The following is a 20,000-nucleotide window of genomic DNA, read 5'->3' as shown; positions in this document are numbered from 1 at the left end:
CGTTCTATCGTTCTATCTATCGTTCTATCGTTCTATCGCTCTATCTATCTATCTATCTATCTATCTATCTATCTATCGTTCTATCGTTCTATCGTTCTATCTATCTATCGTTCTATCGTTCTATCTATCTATCTATCTATCTATCGTTCTATCTATCTATCTGTCTGTCTGTCTGTCTGTCTGTCTGTCTGTCTATCTATCTATCTATCTATCTATCTATCCGTCTGTCTGTCCGTCTATCTATCTATCCATCTATCTATCTATCTCATATATTTCCTACTATATTTCTGTATAATATAATAAATAATATAAAGCTGTATTAGCTTTCCAGGACCACAACTATTACTTTTGTAATAAATAAATAATCTGTGCTATCATGTTTAAACCAGTTCTGTTGAATTCTCATAATATATTTGCATAGAAAGTAACCAAACAAACAAACCACCCAAAACACCCTGGAAACTGCATAGCAACACATTGTTATAGCGAGATTTATTCTTGCAAACAACACACATTTTCTTCAGAGAATGTAAACATCCAGTCTTTTGTGTGTGTGTGTGTGTGTGTGTGTGTGTGTGTGTGTGTGTGTGTGTGTGTGTGTGTGTGTGCGTGTGTTTCAGTCTTTGCCATGACGGCTCTCTTCAGTGTGATTTACGGGAATGTGAAGGTAAATCTCCTCTATTTATACCCGTATGACCACATTCAGCATCTGCTGCTCCTCATTTTACTCCCAGATCACATCATCTGAAATCTAATAACACTTTTCTGACTCTTCATAAATAAATCACAATCTCTCTCTGTCTTTCACAGTGATGGTCAGTGAGTGGTCAGAGTGGACCTCATGCTCTCCATGTATCCCAGCATCCTCTGCTCTCCCCGGTCTGGTGTCGGTTCAGAGACGGTACCGGGCCTGTCTGGATGTGGACTCCGGGCTTCCGGTCCGCGGGAGAGAGAGCGAGTGTGATGAAGAGCTGGAGGAAGAGAGGATCTGTCCACAGCCTGACATTTGCACCGGTGGGTCGTCTGTTGTTGCTGTAGTAACACTTCATCAAACGGTCCCTGTTTTTTTTTTTATCAAACGGTTCCTGTATTGGACTCTCAAACGTCTGACTGACTTTAAAGCGGAAACTAAAGGGCAGCGGATCCGTGGTGGGCGGCACTGAACCGCACTTTCAGCTAACACTATAAACAAAACACATTCGCACTGGATGGAGATGTATCTGTCCAATGACTTGGCTGGTCTCATGAATATTAATTAGTTATTTCATTTCATTTCATTTTTATTCACAAAATACCAAAAGTATAATAATGCAGTCATTGGAACAAAATCAAATAGGTATAGTGAATGGGTCCCCCAAAGAAGCTAGAGAAGCTTATAGGTGGGGGCCCGTAATTTTACAAGAGAAAAGTGGTACGGTAAAGATACATGGTCACCACCTGGTACCAGCAGATGACAACAGAGCACACACGAAAAACGCACAAGGACATACATACATTACATACACATACATTCATGCTCATACATCCCAGTGGTCCATGAGAAAGCAGTTATATATTAAATATAAGTTGATAAATAATAATTTTTTAGTTGTTTTTTAAAGTTGGAGATATAGGGCAACACCTTAATGTCATCATTGATCCCGTTCCAAATCTGGGGCCCCCGACATGCAACACTCATACTAGGGCGCAAATATCGACGATATTTACCATATATTAGTGATTTAGTTCTCGTTTGGTATGTGTGCTGGGGGCTGTAGATAGGAATAAGACTATTTAATCTAGAGTTCAGATTATTTACAGTTTGAAAGATAAGGCAAGCATTATGATATTTATTTAGCTCAACTACTCTTAGTAACTCAAATCGATAAAATAGATGATATGTAGAAGAATTTATCTCTGACCAGGAAAGAGCCCGTATGGCTTTCTTTTGTAATGATATAAGTTTTTTAAGATGACTTGTGTAGGTGTTGCACCATATCACATTACAATAATTAAGATGTGGTTCAAACAAAGTTTTATACAACACAAGAAGAGCAGACAGAGGAAGAAAATGTCTGATCTTATAAAACAAGCCAACATACTTTGAAAGTTTGGTAACAAGATGATCAATATGACATTTAAAAGTAAGAGATTCATCAATGAGGACCCCCAGAAATTTAGTGGAAATTATGGAGTTATTGTGAAACAGTGTAGGTATCGTTAACTTAGGGGCTGTTTACACGACAAAAACGTAAAACTTTTTATGCGTTTTGGCCGGTCATTTACACGACAACGGCGTTTGGGCGCCTGAAAGCGTAAAGTTTTGAAAACTGGTTTCAAAGTGTAGGTTTTGCAAGGGTCTCCATGTAAACAACAAAAACGCGAATCTCTGAAGACGATGACGTCATGCACATGTGTATTACATGTTCAGTCTATAGTGTTTCATCGCCATCTACTGGCCTGGCAGCAGAATACAGCGCTTTTAGTCGTTTTAGCGGATCCGTGTGAATGTGGACGCGAAAAACTAAAAGGAAAAACATTTTAAGCATATCGTTGTTGTGTAAACATACCCTTAAACTGTTAAAAAACATTTTTGTTAATTGAAAATAAGCTGAAATAAGGTACAATTATTTATATTCAGGACTCCAGACTACAGATGGAGGCGCCAGCGCCTGATTTTGTAGCTCGGGGGGGATTTTTAATCATAAAGTTAATTTAATTGTAAAATAAATTACTATTGTTTTGCATTAATAAGTGCAGTTACTAATAATATTATATGTTTGGAAATTTGACATTAAAGCACTGAGCTTGAATTGAAACTTTTATAAACAACAGTAATGTGAATATATATTGCTAATTATTGCCGATAAGTCAATAAGTGCTCCTCTGCCGCCATCTACTGATTATATTGGTAATTTCTCGTCTTTTTTTAAATAAAAGTGTTTGTTTGCCATGAAGTTTTTGTTTTTCCACATCTTTAAAATTTTAGTTTTACAAATCATCACATTAAAAAAAAAACATTAAAACTGGGTAATATTTCAACTTTGAAGTGCTGGAAAAAGTGTTAAGCCCTTGAAAAGTGCTTGAATTTCACTCTCAAAAATAAAAACAAAAGCTAAATAATACTAAAATAATAATATTAATAAATAATGCTAAAATAACACTGATGTGAAATGGCCAGTCCAGGGAATTGTGATGTCATCTTGACCTCATTAATATTCATGAGGTAAGCTAGGTGTCATGACGTCACTGTCTGCTGTGTGTTTGGTCAGATCTGTGTCACTGGAGCGCATGGAGCGCGTGGAGTGTGTGTAAAGACCCCTGCAGTGGCGGATACCGCCAGCGAGAGCGCCGACCTTTGACCTCTGACCCCGGACCTCACTGCAGGAACCTACAGACTCAGTCTCAGAGCTGCAACACGGGCCTCTGTCCTGGTACACACACACACATCTCATTTATTTATTTATTATTTTCTAATTTAGATTTTCATAATACTGTCTGTGTGTGCTACAGTATATACATACATTTATTTTTGAAACTATTTTTACACACACACACACACACACACACACACATATAAATACAAATATATATATATATATATATATATATATATATATATATATATATATATATATATATAAAAAATTTAATACGTTGTAAACTGTGTGTGTGTACATATATATATATATATATATATATATATATATATATATGTTTTATTTATTATTAATATCCTACTGTAAGATATATTTCCTATTTATATATAGTATAATAAATATATAAAGCTGTAATAACTATCTAAGACCACAACTATCACTTTTATAATAAATACTCTGGTTTATTTGAGGATGCTTTGAGTTTTCGTGTTTAAACCAGTTCTTACAGATTCAGTTTGGACCACCTTATAGTTCATTTAGTTTTCCTATATTATAAATTACATCTTTAAATATGTTCATATATATTCAGTTATTTTACATTTTAATAATATATTTCACAATATTACTGTTTTTTTAAATATTTTTAATCAAATAAATGCAGCCTTGGTGAGCAGAAGAGACTTTTTCTAAAACATAACAAATCTTACCAATCAAAAACTTTTGGACGGCGGTGTATATGTGATGTTTTCATCCAATCACAGGTGAGCATTGTGAGGACAGAGGGCGTGTCTATGAGGACTCCTGTGCCAATCAGTGTCCTCGCAGCTGCGCTGACCTCTGGGGTCACGTCCAGTGTCTGCAGGGCTCCTGTCATCCAGGTATACATTCACATTTATATTTAGTCATTTAACAGACGCCTTTGTCCAAAGTGACTTACAGAATGAGGACTAAAGCAAGCGGGTCATCATGAAGAGGCAAAAACAACGCAAGTGCTCAAAATACAAAGCTCAGGCATTGCTCATTGTAAGCCAGACAAGGGAGGATTAAAGGAAAAGTAAAGGATTGAAAGGGGTCATCGGATGCCCATTTTCCACAAGTTGTGATGATTCTTTAGGGTCTTCATGTAAAGTTTGTAACACACTTTGGTTAAAATTCCTCAATGTTTGTGTAAAACAACACACTTTTACCTCCTCAAAAACAGCTCTGTTCACAGCGACCTGTTTCGGTGCATGTCCCTTTAAATGATAATGAGCCCCTCCCCCTCTCAATGGGGCGTGTCGACACTAGACACTAAAGTGATGCCTTGGCGGACAGTGTACAAATGGCTGAGGGCGGAAATATGCTAATATGGGAAAAATGCTAATACAGGAAATATGCTAATATGGTAAATATGCTAATATGGGAATATGCTAATATAGGACATATGCTAATACGGGAAATATGCTAATACGGGACAGTCCGACAGTGGTCGTGGGTGGAGCATGAGACATATGACATCATATTGCTCAGAAAATCTAAACGGCTTGATTATTGAGAGTGTTTAGGCTTTTTTAGGATTAAAAAAATGAGTGAAAGTATTTTTATCATTGTATGGTGGTTGTGTCCACACACTGCAAAGACACATAGCACCCGATGACCCCTTTAAGTGCTCGCGGAAGAGATGAGTGTTCAGCTGTGAGTTGAATGTTGTCGTTCGAGATGAGGGCGGGGAGATCATTCCTCCAGCAGGGAACCGTGAATGAGAGAGTGATTCTGCATCAGTGTGACCTCTGACCTCAATGAAACGGGAGATATGAGTGTGTGTCGTGTGCCGCAGGGTGTCGGTGTCCAGACGGCCGGCTGTTGCAGGACGGAGTGTGTGTGCGAGTGGACGAGTGTCGCTGTGGGGTTCCAGTGGAGAACGGGACGCTAGAGATCCGACCCGGAGACAACATCACCGTCAGCTGCAACACCTGGTCAGAGGACATCATGTGTTTATACATCGGGTTTACCTTTACCAGAAAACATGAGTGTGCATCGGAGGGGTCCAAGACCCCAGGACTGCTGTCGCACTTGGAACACGAATACACAAAAACAAATTTAATGGATTTGAGGAGTTTTGTGTGAATTTAAAAAAGTAACAAATCCTTCCCTCCGGCGTCAGTTTGACCCCCTTAGGAATGAATGGAATGTGAGGAATGCTTCAGTTAAAAAAAATGCTCAAAATTCAAACTAAAAATGATAAAACTTTACCAAAAAAAAAATATTTTATAATGTCTACATGTGTGTCTGAATGCACACTGAAGTGAACTGACTTTAGGACCCAGAGGAACAGCTCATTTGCTCCATATAGAGCTATAAGCCCATCTAGAGTCATGAAATATCATCTTATATTATTTATTTTCCACAAGAGGGCAAAGACACTCAATGTAAGATATTTAGAGCTGAATTAAAAGGGTTATGCATGAAATTGTGAGTTTTTTTATTTTATTTAAGTTGAAAGAATGTGAGGAATGTGCTAAAATGACTAATTTATGTATTATTTATTGATCAAATCTAGTAATTTAAAGGTAAATAAAATAAAAAATGAAATAAAATCATCAAATGGCATTAAAAAAATAGAAAAAATATTATCAGAATGAAATAAAATAAAATAAAATAAAAAGTATAATTTTTAGGGCTTCGTGTCATTTTTACCCGCAAGGGAAGGATGAGGGAATGATGAGGGAAGGAAAAGGATGTTAGTGTCAAAACACATGGCTTAAATATGTTTACATATCTATATAAATACACAAATCCCAATCCATCTCTGCTGCAGTGTGTGTGTCAACGGCTCTCTGGCGTGTTCTGATTGGGTGTGTCCGGTCTACGGTCCGTGGGGGTCGTGGAGTGTGTGTTCGGTCTCGTGTGGGACGGGGCAGAGGACACGCCGGCGGACCTGCACACACACACCTGGAGGACCGTCCTGCGCTGAGACCCTTCAGAGGGAGATCTGCTCACGGTCGCCCTGTCCAGGTGAAGCTACTGTCATTTACACTGCGCTTACTTCCAAACACATGCTAAATTATGGATCTATACAGTGTAAAATTGTCACATTTTGTTAAAATTCCCCTGTAGTCAATCATTTTATGCCTTAAAAGCATCTACATATTTAAGTGTTTTTTCCTTAAAATAGCCTTAAAATATCTTGAATGTAACTCGACACCCTCGCCTCATTTAGTATGCGTGGTTCTATGAATATGCAAATGAGCCCCGCCTCCACTCACTCACTCAGCTCAGAGATCCACTGGTTGACGATCACACGTTGATCTGATTGGTTACAAGGACGTCAGAAACACCAGCGATTTCAAAGCGTGTTTTTGAGACTGTCTTTGGTTCACTGCAGTTTTAAGGAGGAAATACTCAGCAATGCTGTCGACTTATGAATTTACACATGGTTTGTCTTAAAGCAGATTAAACACACCACATAGACACATAAACAACATTAAAAGCTGGATTTACACCACAGGGGGATTTGAAATAAAATATAAGTGTAAAATTTGTGTTTATGTGTGTGTGTGTGTGTGAGTGTGTGTATTTTAATGTTTTTGAGATTGACGTGTATTATTGTGTGTGTGCTGTTAGCCGGCTGTGTGTTGAGCGATTGGTCCTCCTGGAGCGACTGCAGCGCCTCCTGTGGCGGAGGAGTGTCACTGCGCAGGAAGACGGTCCTTCAGGAACCAGAACCAGGGGGTCCGATCTGCTCCGGGCCCCTCGAACAACACACCGCGTGCAACACTAACAACTGCCTGCCTGGTACAGGAATTACAGCTGTACACACACACACACACACACACACACACACACACATACACACACACACACATTTTTACATTTAAAAAAAACAAAAACATTTTATTATGTTTATTAATTAATTTTGCTGAGCAAAAAGTCCTCACAAAGTAGGCAATCTCAAGTTTTACTCTCCTTGTGGGGACATTTTTATAGCTAAAGTATAGCTAAACATGCCCACACACACACACACACACATGAAGTAGACGTCTGACAGCTGAACAAACTCAAACACAGTTAATGAAAGACAAACACTTTTAGAGCACCTATAAAACCCTTCAAACACTCATATAATACCTTCAGTTTATAATGTCATAAAACATGACAGCACTCGCTCATAACTCACACTGAGTGTGTCGCTTCGCCTGCATGAATCTCATGAAAAAACATCTTGGAAAATCAAGAATATCACAAGAAAAAAATAAGAAAGTATATTTGGCATAAAGACAATGAAGTTTACTTTTAGGATAATATTTACCTCCCAAATTCATATTACTGTGATGCAAATAAAATCCCATGATTTCTCATAGAAAATCATCCTGTCAGAATGCACATTTAATTGAATCAGTTGAAGTTTCAGTACACAAATTATTATTATTTTGTATTAACAGTAAAAATATGGGATAAATGTGCTTAATTGTCATTAAAATAAAGACACAATGAAAAAAAAAATATCCTAAGCGACATAATTGTCTTTATATAAAATATAACTTATGTGCCTGAATTACTCTGTATACCTGAATTACTCTAATATATCTTTATAGTATGCTAGCATGCATTTCATGATATTTAATTTGTCATATTGAGGTGAAATATAGTCACAGTCTTTGACCATTTTCATGAGCTTCATCCATGCAGGCATGATAATCAATCTTCATGTCACATTTATGGCTTAATGTTTATATGCGGAATAATTTTCAGAAACACACATTCTGTTTATCTTCCTTTTAGCTCCATTACAGCTTCGAGTTGTTCTCTTGTTTGCAATTTTATGCAAATTTCAGTCGACGACAAGCATACACAAAATATTAAAAGAGCATTGGCACTGATTTGCATTAAAGCAACTGGAGAAGAATCTGTAGAAGTGAACGAGGCGGCGTGTGACGGTCGTGTTCATTAATTGTGTTTTTTAGATGATAAGACAGGAGTTGATAGACTCATTTAAAACCCTGAGATAAGCCTTCGGGAGGAATGAAGTGTGTCTTAAAACAGCTTGATTACTTCTGTTAATGAACTTCAGTTGGTACTCTGTTAAACCACTAGCAGTTTCTTCCCTCATGAGACCCAACAAATCATTTGCGTTTAGACTACTGTATTAAAGGCAGCAGTTAACCCTCAAATAATAGTCTAATCTATGTAAATTGCATGTTGATTGGGTTGGTTTGGTTGGTGTGTGAAGCAGCGTGTCTTGTGTGTGTCAGATTGTCCCGCTGGTCAGGTGTTCAGCACATGTGCCGGGTCGTGTCCGTACAGCTGTGAGGATCTGTGGCCGGAGAACGAGTGTGTGTCGGTGTCCTGCAGTCCTGGGTGCCGCTGCCCGCCTGGAGCCGTGAGTGCCCGTACACATCATGTGACTTTTCCAGGAGATCAGAGTCATGAATTTCACCTCACGGAAGATAAAATTGGCAAAAAAAATCTTGGGATCTGAAAAAACATCTGTAGACCACCTAGCAACAGCCTAGCAACACCCTAGCGATGTCCTAACAGCTTCCTAGAAAACCCTAGCAACACCTTAGCAATGTCCTAACAGCTTCCTAGAACACCATAGCAACCCCATAGCCATGTCCTAACACCCTAACAACCCCATGCAACATTGTAGCAGCTTTGAACACCCTAGCAACCCCATGCAACATTGTAGCAGATTTGAACACCCTAGCAACCCAATACCAATGTCCTTTCAGCTTCCTAGAACATCCTAGCAACCCCATAGCAATGTTTAGCACTTTGAACTCCCTAGCAACCCCATAGCAATATATTTACAGCTTCCTATAACACCCTAGCAACCCCATAAAAAATGTCCTGGCAGATTCATAGAAACCCTCAAAGTAACTCTATATAAATGTCCTAGCAGATTCATAGAACACCCTAGCAACCCCAGTGCAATGTCCTAGCAGCTTTTAACACCCTAGCAACCCCATGCAACATTGTAGCAGCTTTGAACACCCTAGCAACCCCATGCAACATTGTAGCAGATTTGAACACCCTAGCAACCCAATACCAATATCCTTTCAGCTTCCTAGAACATCCTAGCAACCCCATAGCAATGTTTAGCAGCTTTGAACTCCCTAGCAACCCCATAGCAATATATTTACAGCTTCCTATAACACCCTAGCAACCCCACAAAAAATGTCCTGGCAGATTCCTAGAAACCCTCAAAGTAGCTCTATATAAATGTCCTAGCAGATTCATAGAACACCCTAGCAACCCCAGCGCAATGTCCCAGCAGCTTTTAACACCCTAGCAACCCCATTGCAATGTTCTAGCATCTTCCCTGAACAGCTTCCCTGCAGATTCCAAGAACATCCTAGCAACTCCTTAGCAACATTCTAGCAGCTTTTACCACCCAGCAACCCCATAACAATGCTCTATCAGCTTCCTAGAACACCCTAGCAACCCCACAAAAGCTTCCTTGCAGATTCCTAGAACCCCTCATACTGTAGCAACCCCATAGCAACAGCCTTGCAGATTCTCAGAACACCCTAGCAACCCCATAGCAGCTCCCTAGACCTCCATAGCAACACCCTGGCAACCATCCACACCTCCCTAGCATCATAGTGGCAGCTTTCGCAGCCTGCTTTCTTCTGAAAATTGATAAGTGTAGTTTAGTTGTGCAGTAAAGCTGATTTAAGCAGCACATCACATTCACATCTGCTCCTGACGGCTGTGTGCTTCTGGAAGTGTTTAATTCTTCAGTAATTCCTCCGGTTTGGACACAGATGGCTGTAGGAGTCCCTCGAGCACTGAATCATGTAATCCGTCTGCAGGTGATGCTCAACGGAAGCTGTGTCCCTCAATCCCAGTGTCCTTGCTCCGTCCTCTCGCTCCTGTCGGCGTTTCCCAACCTCACCCTGGACCTCCAGGAGCCGGAAGTCCCTGCCGGAACCGTCTTACCAGACCTGTGCAACTCATGGTACTCATCAAACCTCTTTTCCTTCTCTTGCTCTCGCATGGTGTGTGTTGCATGTGGAAGTGGATCTCTGAGTGTTTGAGAAAGAGCAGCTGTGGCTTTTAGATCGAGAATCAATAACTCTTGAAACTCACTGAGGCTTTTATAAGTGTGTCTCAGTGTCATGAAGAGACATTCACATCCTCCCTTTGGACATTCAGTATCAAGATGTTCAGAAAGGTCACTCTGACATTGTTGAAGGAATCTGATGCCCTGACAGAATTACAGACAATTCAGAATTAGATCATTTGAAGTAAATGCCCAGGTCATGTTTCATTAATCAAAAGACATTTATAAATGTATATGTGTTAAATGCTAAACTGAGTTCTCTTTCATGTTCTTGCACTTGAACGGACAAATTCACGTAAAAAAAATAGCGAGTATCCTAGTAAACATAGTCAGTTATGTCTTAAGTGAACGTAAACAGTTGAGAAAGTAAATGCATGTGTAACAGAAGTAGTAGTTTTAGCTGTGGTGTCGAAATTAGAATAGAGAATTGTGAATTTTCACTTGCATATAAAATGTTGGTGTCATTACTTCCTGTTTTTGCAAAAGCAGTTTTATGGCCGGTACATTTATTTAATTATAACATTATAAATAGTTACGGCCAGTACATTTTCTTCACCGGCCACTGGCAAGTGTGGCAAAAAGCTAGTTTTAGGCCCTGTGTGTTAATATGTTGTAAGTGTGTGTTTTTGTATTCTCTAAATTCTGCTTCTTTTTTATTTATGCAAAAAAAATATATATATAAAGTGAAATGTGATTGACATGTTCTTGACAGGTTTCTTTCGGTCTAGGTCAGTTTTCTGAGGAGACTAACATCAAGCATGAAAAGCCAAATAAGTAAAGTGTGTATTTTTACTCGTGTTTTTGATTACAGTGTTTGTGATGGTGGGCTCTTTATCTGCACTAATGAGTCATGTGACGGTGAGTCATGTGTTGCCCTTAAACACACATTATTTTTATAACTTTATATTCTTACCATATAACAACTTTTGACTAAATCTTCAGAGGAATTTTAAAAGCTAGATACGTTTCTGAAGAAGTAGCGGTGACCTCTGAGCAATAACAGTGGCTCTGGTTACCAGTGGATGTGAGTCTGAAGTGTGTGTGTGTGTGTGTGTGTGTGTGTGTCAGTGGACTGTGAGTGGAGCGCCTGGTCCTCGTGGAGCTCTTGTTCCTCGTCCTGTGGTTCTGGACATCAGTTCTCCAGCCGGACCGTACGCCGACAGCACCAGTACGGAGGACAGGAGTGTGAGGGCCCGTCACACACACCTCGAGTCTGCAGGGGCCCCGAATGTGGTGAGAAACACAGTGTGAATTCAGTGCAGAGGGTTAGTGGGACGTTCAGACAGACACACTCGGGTTTAGTGTTTCTGTTCACATGAAGTTAAATACGGTTGTATTCTTTGAAGTGTGATTACTCATTTTATTTTATTTTTCCTGCTACTTTCTTTCCCGTTAATGTTTGAATCAGATACTAGCAACAGCTGTCAGAGCTTTATAATAATTATAATAATAATTTAATTTCTTTGTTTGTTTTTAATATTATTTATTTATTTGGTTTAACAATAATATACATTTCTTTTTCTCTTTTCAGTGAAATGTTTTTTTATTTTATTTTTTTTTACTATTTTTTATTTTATTTATTTTATGTCTGTTTGTTCTCCCATGCATATTTTTTGTCTTTGTAATGTATCATAAAATATCTATATATATATATATATATATATATATATATATATATATATATATATATATATATATATATATATATATATATATATGTATTTACCATATATATATATAAATATTTACCATATATATATATATATATATATATATATATATATATATATATATATATATATATATATATATATATATAAAGATTATATTAATTAATTAATTAATTAATTTGTAATAATAACAATAATAATACAGATTTCTTTGGACTATTACTACTACTAATAAAATTATTATTATTTTATAATAATAATTCATTCATTTGTTTTAATAATAATCATTATTATTTGTTTGTTTTTAATATAGAATTATTATTATTATTATTTATTTATTTTTTATATTTAAGTGTTGTGATATAGCTGTAACTGTTAAATTTTTTTTGAAATGAATGTTAAATATGGCATCTAGCCCAGCCTGAAGTCCACTGATCACTAACTAATGCTCGATCACAGAGTGTCCTGAGGGTGAGCGCTGGGTCTGGAGTGTGTCCGGGTCCGAGCGAGTGTGTGAGCGGGGGTGTGTGGACCTGTACATGCCTGAACCGCTCAACTGCACGGGCCCCGGGGCCTCTGAGGGGTGTGTGTGTGAGGAGGGCCGGTACCGGAGCCTCGAGGGCCACTGTGTGATTCCAGCGCTCTGTCCGTGTGAAGATGAAGACGGGACGATTCGAGAGGTACACAGTAGGGGCTTTCACACCGGGTAGTTCTAGGATCTCAGTTCTAGGATCTCAGTTCTAGGATCTCCCACCAGGAGGGTTCTCCGAGGACTAATGGTTCCTCTAGGAAGGTTTTCCTGGTTGCGTTCGCACCGCCGGTAGGAACTCTGAAGTGACGTAAGACACGCTTGTTGTTGGGACTTTTATTTTGACGGCGCTGAGAACGCCTGAGCTCACATTCTCTGTCTTCATTAGTTCACGATCTAACAGTCCTGTCTAATACGATATTAGATATAACCGTTACACACTGAAGGTAGAGCGTTATTAGCGAGACAGTGATGAAGAGTTATTAGCGTATGCGTGTGTGTGATGTCCAGTGTTGCTGAGCAGAAATACATGATCATGATTCTCTTGATCTCACATGTTCGTAGAGTTAGTTTCTGGAGTAAATATATAGGCTATAATCTGTGTGTTTGCACGTGCTGGTGTTTCGCATGCGTTCGGCCAATCAGCGAACACTAACACTAGTGTTAGCTCTAGCACTAACGTCACGGATAGTTCCTATAGCGCTGGTTTAGACCGACTGTGAAGGAGGAGTAAATTAGTTCCTCCAAAAGGAGTTCCTTAGCCTGGTTAAAACCAGAGCATTCTCAGTAGTAACTGAGTTATGGTCTGGCAAAGCTTCATTAATAACTCATTTCCAAAGGGGCGTCACCAACGGACGTCGCTCAAATGCCTCTGGGCGCAATTGGACAGACCAAAAACCAATCAGAGCAATCGTCATCGCATAAAGCCATATGCTGCGTCCTAAGTTACACTATGCCATAAAAGTATGTACTCTTTTTGTGAAGAAAAGGTATTTACTTTTGAATGTGTAGCAAAAAGTAGGCAAGCTTTGGGACACACTACTTCGTCATCTTTATCGGACTAATTTAATTCTAATTCTAATTTAATTTCCTACCGTTTCGGAGAGAAATGTAGCAGCACGTTCATCTGCCAGTGGGTCTTTCATGGAGACTGTCCTCATGTGTTTGCAATTTGAATATAATAATGCAAAAAAGTTGGTGCGCTTCACCAACGGACGTCGCTCAAATGCCTCTGGGCGCGATTGGATAGACCTAAAACCAATCAGAGCGATCGTCATCGTGTAAAGCCCGCCTCAACGTTTCTGATTGGTGCCGCGATTTCGACGGATTAGAAATCGGCTTGAATGGGCTCTTTGCCAGACTACTTGAAGAGCAAATCTAAATTTGCTGGAAGTTTGTCTGGGTTTTCCCAGGATAGGAGTTCCTGGAACTAAAATCGTTCCGAGTTCCTGCGGTGCGAACGCACCGAAACCCGGAAACTTCCGCCAATAGTTCTAGGAACTATGAAAAGGTTTGAAATCCCCCAATCACTCGCTCACAGTGATGCCCTTTATCCTGTAATTGCTGCGCTGCTTACTTTGTTTATTTATCCTGAGGAACGTCGTTAATAACTCTGATGGATAATTGCTCAGGGCGTTTCTAGAAAAAAGATAATTGCCATCATCAATAATGAGTAAAAGAGCTGAAAGGCCTTATGAGGCTGTCTAATTGAACTACAGTGGTGCCCATTTAAAACTGATGACGGATGATGTCACTTCCTGTGGCTGGCAAAATGCCTTCACCACAGAACAGAAGGATCGCATACAAACATAATATATGAACAGCAGATCAATATTTACTCTCATTACAAGATGAACCTTTATTAGGATTCAAAATGTTTAAAATGCCCCTGTTTACTTTAATTCATGTTCCTGGTCCATGATTCATCAGTGACCTTATTCTAAAGAAAAATGAATGAATGAATTAGTTATTTCAAAGGAAAATGTATGAAAATGAATGAAAATTGAAGAAACTAACAATACATTTTATAATAATTTGTGATGATAATTAGATTATTACAATTAAATATTATTACACTTTAAAACATCTGTTTTCTATGTGAATATATAGTAAAGTGTAATTTATTCCTGTGATTAAAGCTGAATTTTCAGCATCATTACTCCAGTCTTCAGTGTCACATGATCCTTCACAAATCACTCTAATATGATGATTTGATGATCAAGAAACATTTATGATTATTATCAGTGTTGAAAACACATATTTTTGTGGAAGCTGTGATACATTTTATTTTTCAGGATTCTTTGATGAATAGAAAGTTCAAAAGAACAGCATTTATTTGAAATATAATCTTTTGTAACATTATAAATGTCTTTACTGTCACTTTTGATCAATTTAATGCTTCCTTGATGAATAAAGGTATTAATTTCTCTCTTTTTTTGTTAAATCTTACCACAAATGTTTGAATGGTATTATTATTTCCACAAATGTGATGCAGCAAATGATTTGTGAAAGATCATGTGACACTGAAGACTGGAGTAATGATGCTGAAAATGCAGCTTTGATCACAGGAATAAATGACACTTTACTATATATTCACATAGAAAACAGTTTACTGTAGTATAGTTTTACATAGTTTTACTATATTTTCGATCAAATAAATGCAGCCTTGGTGAGCAGAAGAGACTCTTTCAATAACTTAAATTGTAAGGTTTCCAAACTTTTGACAGGGATTGTAATATATATATATATATAAATCTCAGGATCTAGTTTTGGCAGTAAAGTGTCTGTCCATCAACATGCATGTAAATATTGAAAATATGAATGTTGTGTGTCACAGCCGGGGTTCGAGTGGGTTGACGGCTGTCAGTCATGTCGCTGTATCAATGGCCAGAAACACTGTCAATCAAACTGTCCTCCACTGCATTGCTCTGAGGTAAGACATCTGCCATTTGCCTTCACTCCACACTTAACAACTCATTTTTCTGACAATTCGACACTTCATATATTCCTGGTTTCGTCTTAAATCTGCTCATGCATTCTCACTGTGTGGTTTCACATGTGTGTGTCGGCCAGTGAAGCAGTGAATAGCCTTGCATCAGAAATGAGCCCAGTTAGAGATGCTGGAAATAGACCGACCCGTTGTCCAGGCAACGGCTCCGGTCCGAGATCGAGTCCCAGATGGTTCTGTAGTGACGGCCTGGGCGCCTCCGAGCCTCAGAGAGACCCGGCCCGGCTTCTCCTCTGGGCTCCTGCCGAGATCTGCTCAAAGAAACACTAAAAATACTGCCTTCAGTTTCTGGACCATTTGTTTCTTCTTCATCCAGTCCAAAATTAAATTACCCAATTCGCATTTTTGCTGCCGGCTCGAGTAAATGTCACTCCTCACTGTAGGATTGTTCCTGTTAACTCCAAACTACAATTATAATCACTCTTTCATAGTGTTTGATTTCTGCACCAAACTGAATATAAAAACAGTTTTCAAAGATTCAAACAGTGGGATTTAAGACTGTGAAAACTCTTACAGCGCACATTCACACTCTTACACTGTCACATATACACTAAAAGGTTTTAGGATTCTGTTTAACAATTCTGAATGCAATGCATATTATCAGCCTTTAAAATGCATAATTAAATAATATTAAATAAAACGTTATCTGTCACTTGGCGATGTGGCTGATAACAACAAATAACTAACACTTTACAATGAGGTTTCATTAGTTACATGAACTAACAACGAACAATACTTTTTTTTTTAAGCATTTATTGATATAATCTCAAAATTTACTAATACATTATTAAAGTCAACCGTTGATCGTATTATTAATATTTAACAAAAAAAGATTAGAACATATACCAAACTGAATTGCAAAAATATAACAACAGTTTTGGAACCGATTCAAACTTCCCATCGGTCCCGTCCTGAGCTCACGCCAGTGGTTTAGTTACAATGTCGTGCCGCTCAATAAACTGCTTTTGAATATAGTGCAACAGTCAGCTTGAGGAAGTAAAAATACATTAATTTTCTCCATAGAACTTTTTTTTTTTTTTACGATAACTTTTTTACTGAGAACAAGTCAATCAGACTCAGATCTGAACCCTATAGAGAATATTTGGTCTCACATTAAACACAAACGAGTTTTTCAACGCCTCATGAACTGTTTGAAGCCATTAACGCTGGCTCCTCTTCCTGTAAAAAGCAGGTCTGCACGTACGCGAAGGCTATTCTGTGCTATTAAGTTACTTTATCTACAGTATTTGTGCAATTCTTGCTCATTTCCTGACCAGTCATTTGGGATTTAAATGGTTAAGACAATTAATTAAGCCATTTTTGGTAGGGATGCACGATATGAAAATTTTGTTAAATACGACAACCGATAATTCTTTATATTTGAAAGCCGATAACCGATATATTGGCCGATAAATCTAAATCTAAGTTTTATATAATTTTTGAGAGCCTGATAACAAAAACAAAACTCTCATCATTAAAAGCCACGTCCCAAGCAACAATTCTAATGTTCTCATTATAATTGTATGTAGCCGATATGACAGACTTGCTCTTCACTGTATTTTCCTTTTTCAAAGTGATTCCAATCGTATTTTAAGTCATTCAAAACCATCATGTTGAACAGTGCACATCTGAAGTGTCTCAGCTGAAGACATTATGTATCAGCTTTAATATATATCGAACAAATTTTCTTATCGGGCCGATAACGATAACATTAAAAAAGAACATATATCGGCCGATACCGATATGGCGGCCCATATTTTGCGCATACTTAATAGTCGTATGGAGTCGGTCAGCATTCGTCCGAAGTCAAGTCTCCTTCATTTATACAGTACTAAAGTTACTACTAAAGTTACTAAAGTTAGTTTTGATTGATTCACTTCTGTTGCAAAGATCATTAGCTTGTACGCGAGCTATTCTGAGGCACTGGCACCACTGATGTCCTCCACATCATTTCTCTCTGTCTGTTTTCCAGGGTGAAGTGAAGGTGCTGGAAGCGGAGAACTGTTGCCCTGTGTGCCGGAGAGAGTATCCAGGTAAGAGTCACGAAACACAGCACTAATAGCGAAGAGTGAGCCAGGATTCGCCGGTTGTCAGCAGTTCCCGCAGCCCATGTGACACACACTATTGATGTAGTACACATCATTAAGCAGACTGGAGCTTTTGCTCTGGCACTCCGAGTTTGAGTCAAACTACAGCCGGGGAACTGCATTCAAGAGAGACTGCAGGACGCTGTACACCCGTCTCAGGTGCAAGGATCCGGTCGGATAATTTGTGCGATATAAAAAATGCTGACTTGTGAAAACTCGCAAAGTTTCGGGAGTTAAATGCAGGAGAGAATCTTCTAAATCAGTGGGAGAGCTGTAGAAAACAGCACTGATGCAAATAATAAACTACTACTAACTATATAACCATACAGCGTTATTAGCATATATGCAGGAATAAGTTACTTGGTGATGCATCTGATAATAACAAACTATTAATAAGGTTTCATTTATTCACATTAGTAAACATGCTAACTAACATGCTTAACATGCAATAACTAACATGCTTAACATGCAATAACTAACATGCTTTACATGCAAACTAACATGCTTTACATGCAATAACTAACATGCTTTACATGCAAACTAACATGCTTAACATGCAATAACTAACATGCTTTACATGCAAACTAACATGCTTTACATGCAATAATTAACATGCTTAACATGCAAACTAACATGCTTTACATGCAAACTAACATGCTTTACATGCAATAACTAACATGCTTTACATGCAAACTAACATGCTTTACATGCAAACTAACATGCTTTACATGCAATAACTAACATGCTTTACATGCAAACTAACATGCTTTACATGCAATAACTAACATGCTTTACATGCAAACTAACATGCTTTACATGCAATAATTAACATGCTTTACATGCAATAACTAACATGCTTTACATGCAATAACTGACATGCTTTACATGCAATAACTAACATGCTTTACATGCAAACTAACATGCTTTACATGCAATAACTAACATGCTTTACATGCAATAATTAACATGCTTTACATGCAAACTAACATGCTTTACATGCAATAACTGACATGCTTTACATGCAATAACTAACATGCTTTACATGCAAACTAACATGCTTTACATGCAATAATTAACATGCTTTACATGCAATAACTAACATGCTTTACATGCAATAACTGACATGCTTTACATGCAATAACTAACATGCTTTACATGCAATAACTGACATGCTTTACATGCAATAACTAACATGCTTTACATGCAATAACTAACATGCTTTACATGCAAACTAACATGCTTTACATGCAAACTAACATGCTTTACATGCAATAACTAACATGCTTTACATGCAATAACTAACATGCTTTACATGCAATAACTAACATGCTTTACATGCAATAACTGACATGCTTTACATGCAATAACTAACATGCTTTACATGCAAACTAACATGCTTTACATGCAATAACTAACATGCTTTACATGCAAACTAACATGCTTTACATGCAATAACTGACATGCTTTACATGCAATAACTAACATGCTTTACATGCAAACTAACATGCTTTACATACAATAATTAACATGCTTTACATGCAATAACTAACATGCTTTACATGCAATAACTAACATGCTTTACATGCAAACTAACATGCTTTACATGCAATAACTAACATGCTTTACATGCAAACTAACATGCTTTACATGCAATAACTGACATGCTTTACATGCAATAACTAACATGCTTTACATGCAAACTAACATGCTTTACATGCAATAATTAACATGCTTTACATGCAATAACTAACATGCTTTACATGCAATAACTAACATGCTTTACATGCAAACTAACATGCTTTACAGTCTAATTAACATGCTTAACATGCAATAACTAACATGCTTTACATGCAATAATTAAAATGCAGTTAACGGTGAAAAATACTTCTAAAGCATTTATATGCATTTTCTAAATTGTCTGGTTTCCTATTCAAACTATATTGATTATTTTAGATATTCTGTGTATTAAGCAGTTCATGGTAATGCTAATACATTTTAATGTTTTATTTTAAGGTCATTTAGCACTGTGTACATTTAAAGTCAACATGAAATGCTATTCAGCCCTGTTACACACAATATTTCTGAGGGAAACCGGATATTTAGCAAAGGGGAAAAAATGTACAAGGTTTTTATCCATGGTTGATTGGTTTCTGAGGTGAAGCAAGTTAATGAAATATTACCAAACCAAACATTTTGTCTTTATAAAAAAAAACATGCACAGATGAATTGTGCACAATAACAAGACTATCTACTAAGAAAGAAAACGTGCTGATTTCAATTGCATGTTGATTTTAAAATGGAAG

General features: G+C 37.7%; 1 protein-coding gene across 1 annotated transcript in view; it reads left to right on the top strand.

Annotated features, from left to right (window-relative positions):
- sspo (SCO-spondin) overlaps positions 1 to 20,000 on the top strand; it is a gene marked incomplete at both ends in the record, with an annotated part of 151,703 nt that overhangs the window by 128,485 nt on the left and 3,218 nt on the right. The window contains 13 exon segments of the mRNA XM_081352804.1: positions 621 to 667; positions 811 to 1,014; positions 3,252 to 3,413; positions 4,121 to 4,237; positions 5,176 to 5,314; positions 6,157 to 6,353; positions 6,963 to 7,133; positions 8,591 to 8,728; positions 10,083 to 10,339; positions 11,541 to 11,637; positions 12,534 to 12,754; positions 15,440 to 15,535; positions 17,583 to 17,643. Of these exon segments, the coding sequence (XP_081208930.1) occupies positions 621 to 667; positions 811 to 1,014; positions 3,252 to 3,413; positions 4,121 to 4,237; positions 5,176 to 5,314; positions 6,157 to 6,353; positions 6,963 to 7,133; positions 8,591 to 8,728; positions 10,083 to 10,339; positions 11,541 to 11,637; positions 12,534 to 12,754; positions 15,440 to 15,535; positions 17,583 to 17,643 (1,907 nt within the window).

Source organism: Scardinius erythrophthalmus (genome assembly GCF_964197995.2).
Source record: "Scardinius erythrophthalmus genome assembly, chromosome: 22".
Lineage (NCBI taxonomy): Eukaryota > Metazoa > Chordata > Actinopteri > Cypriniformes > Leuciscidae > Scardinius > Scardinius erythrophthalmus.
The sequence above is the reverse complement of the archived record's forward strand: the minus strand, read 5'-3'. Positions and strand labels throughout refer to the sequence as shown.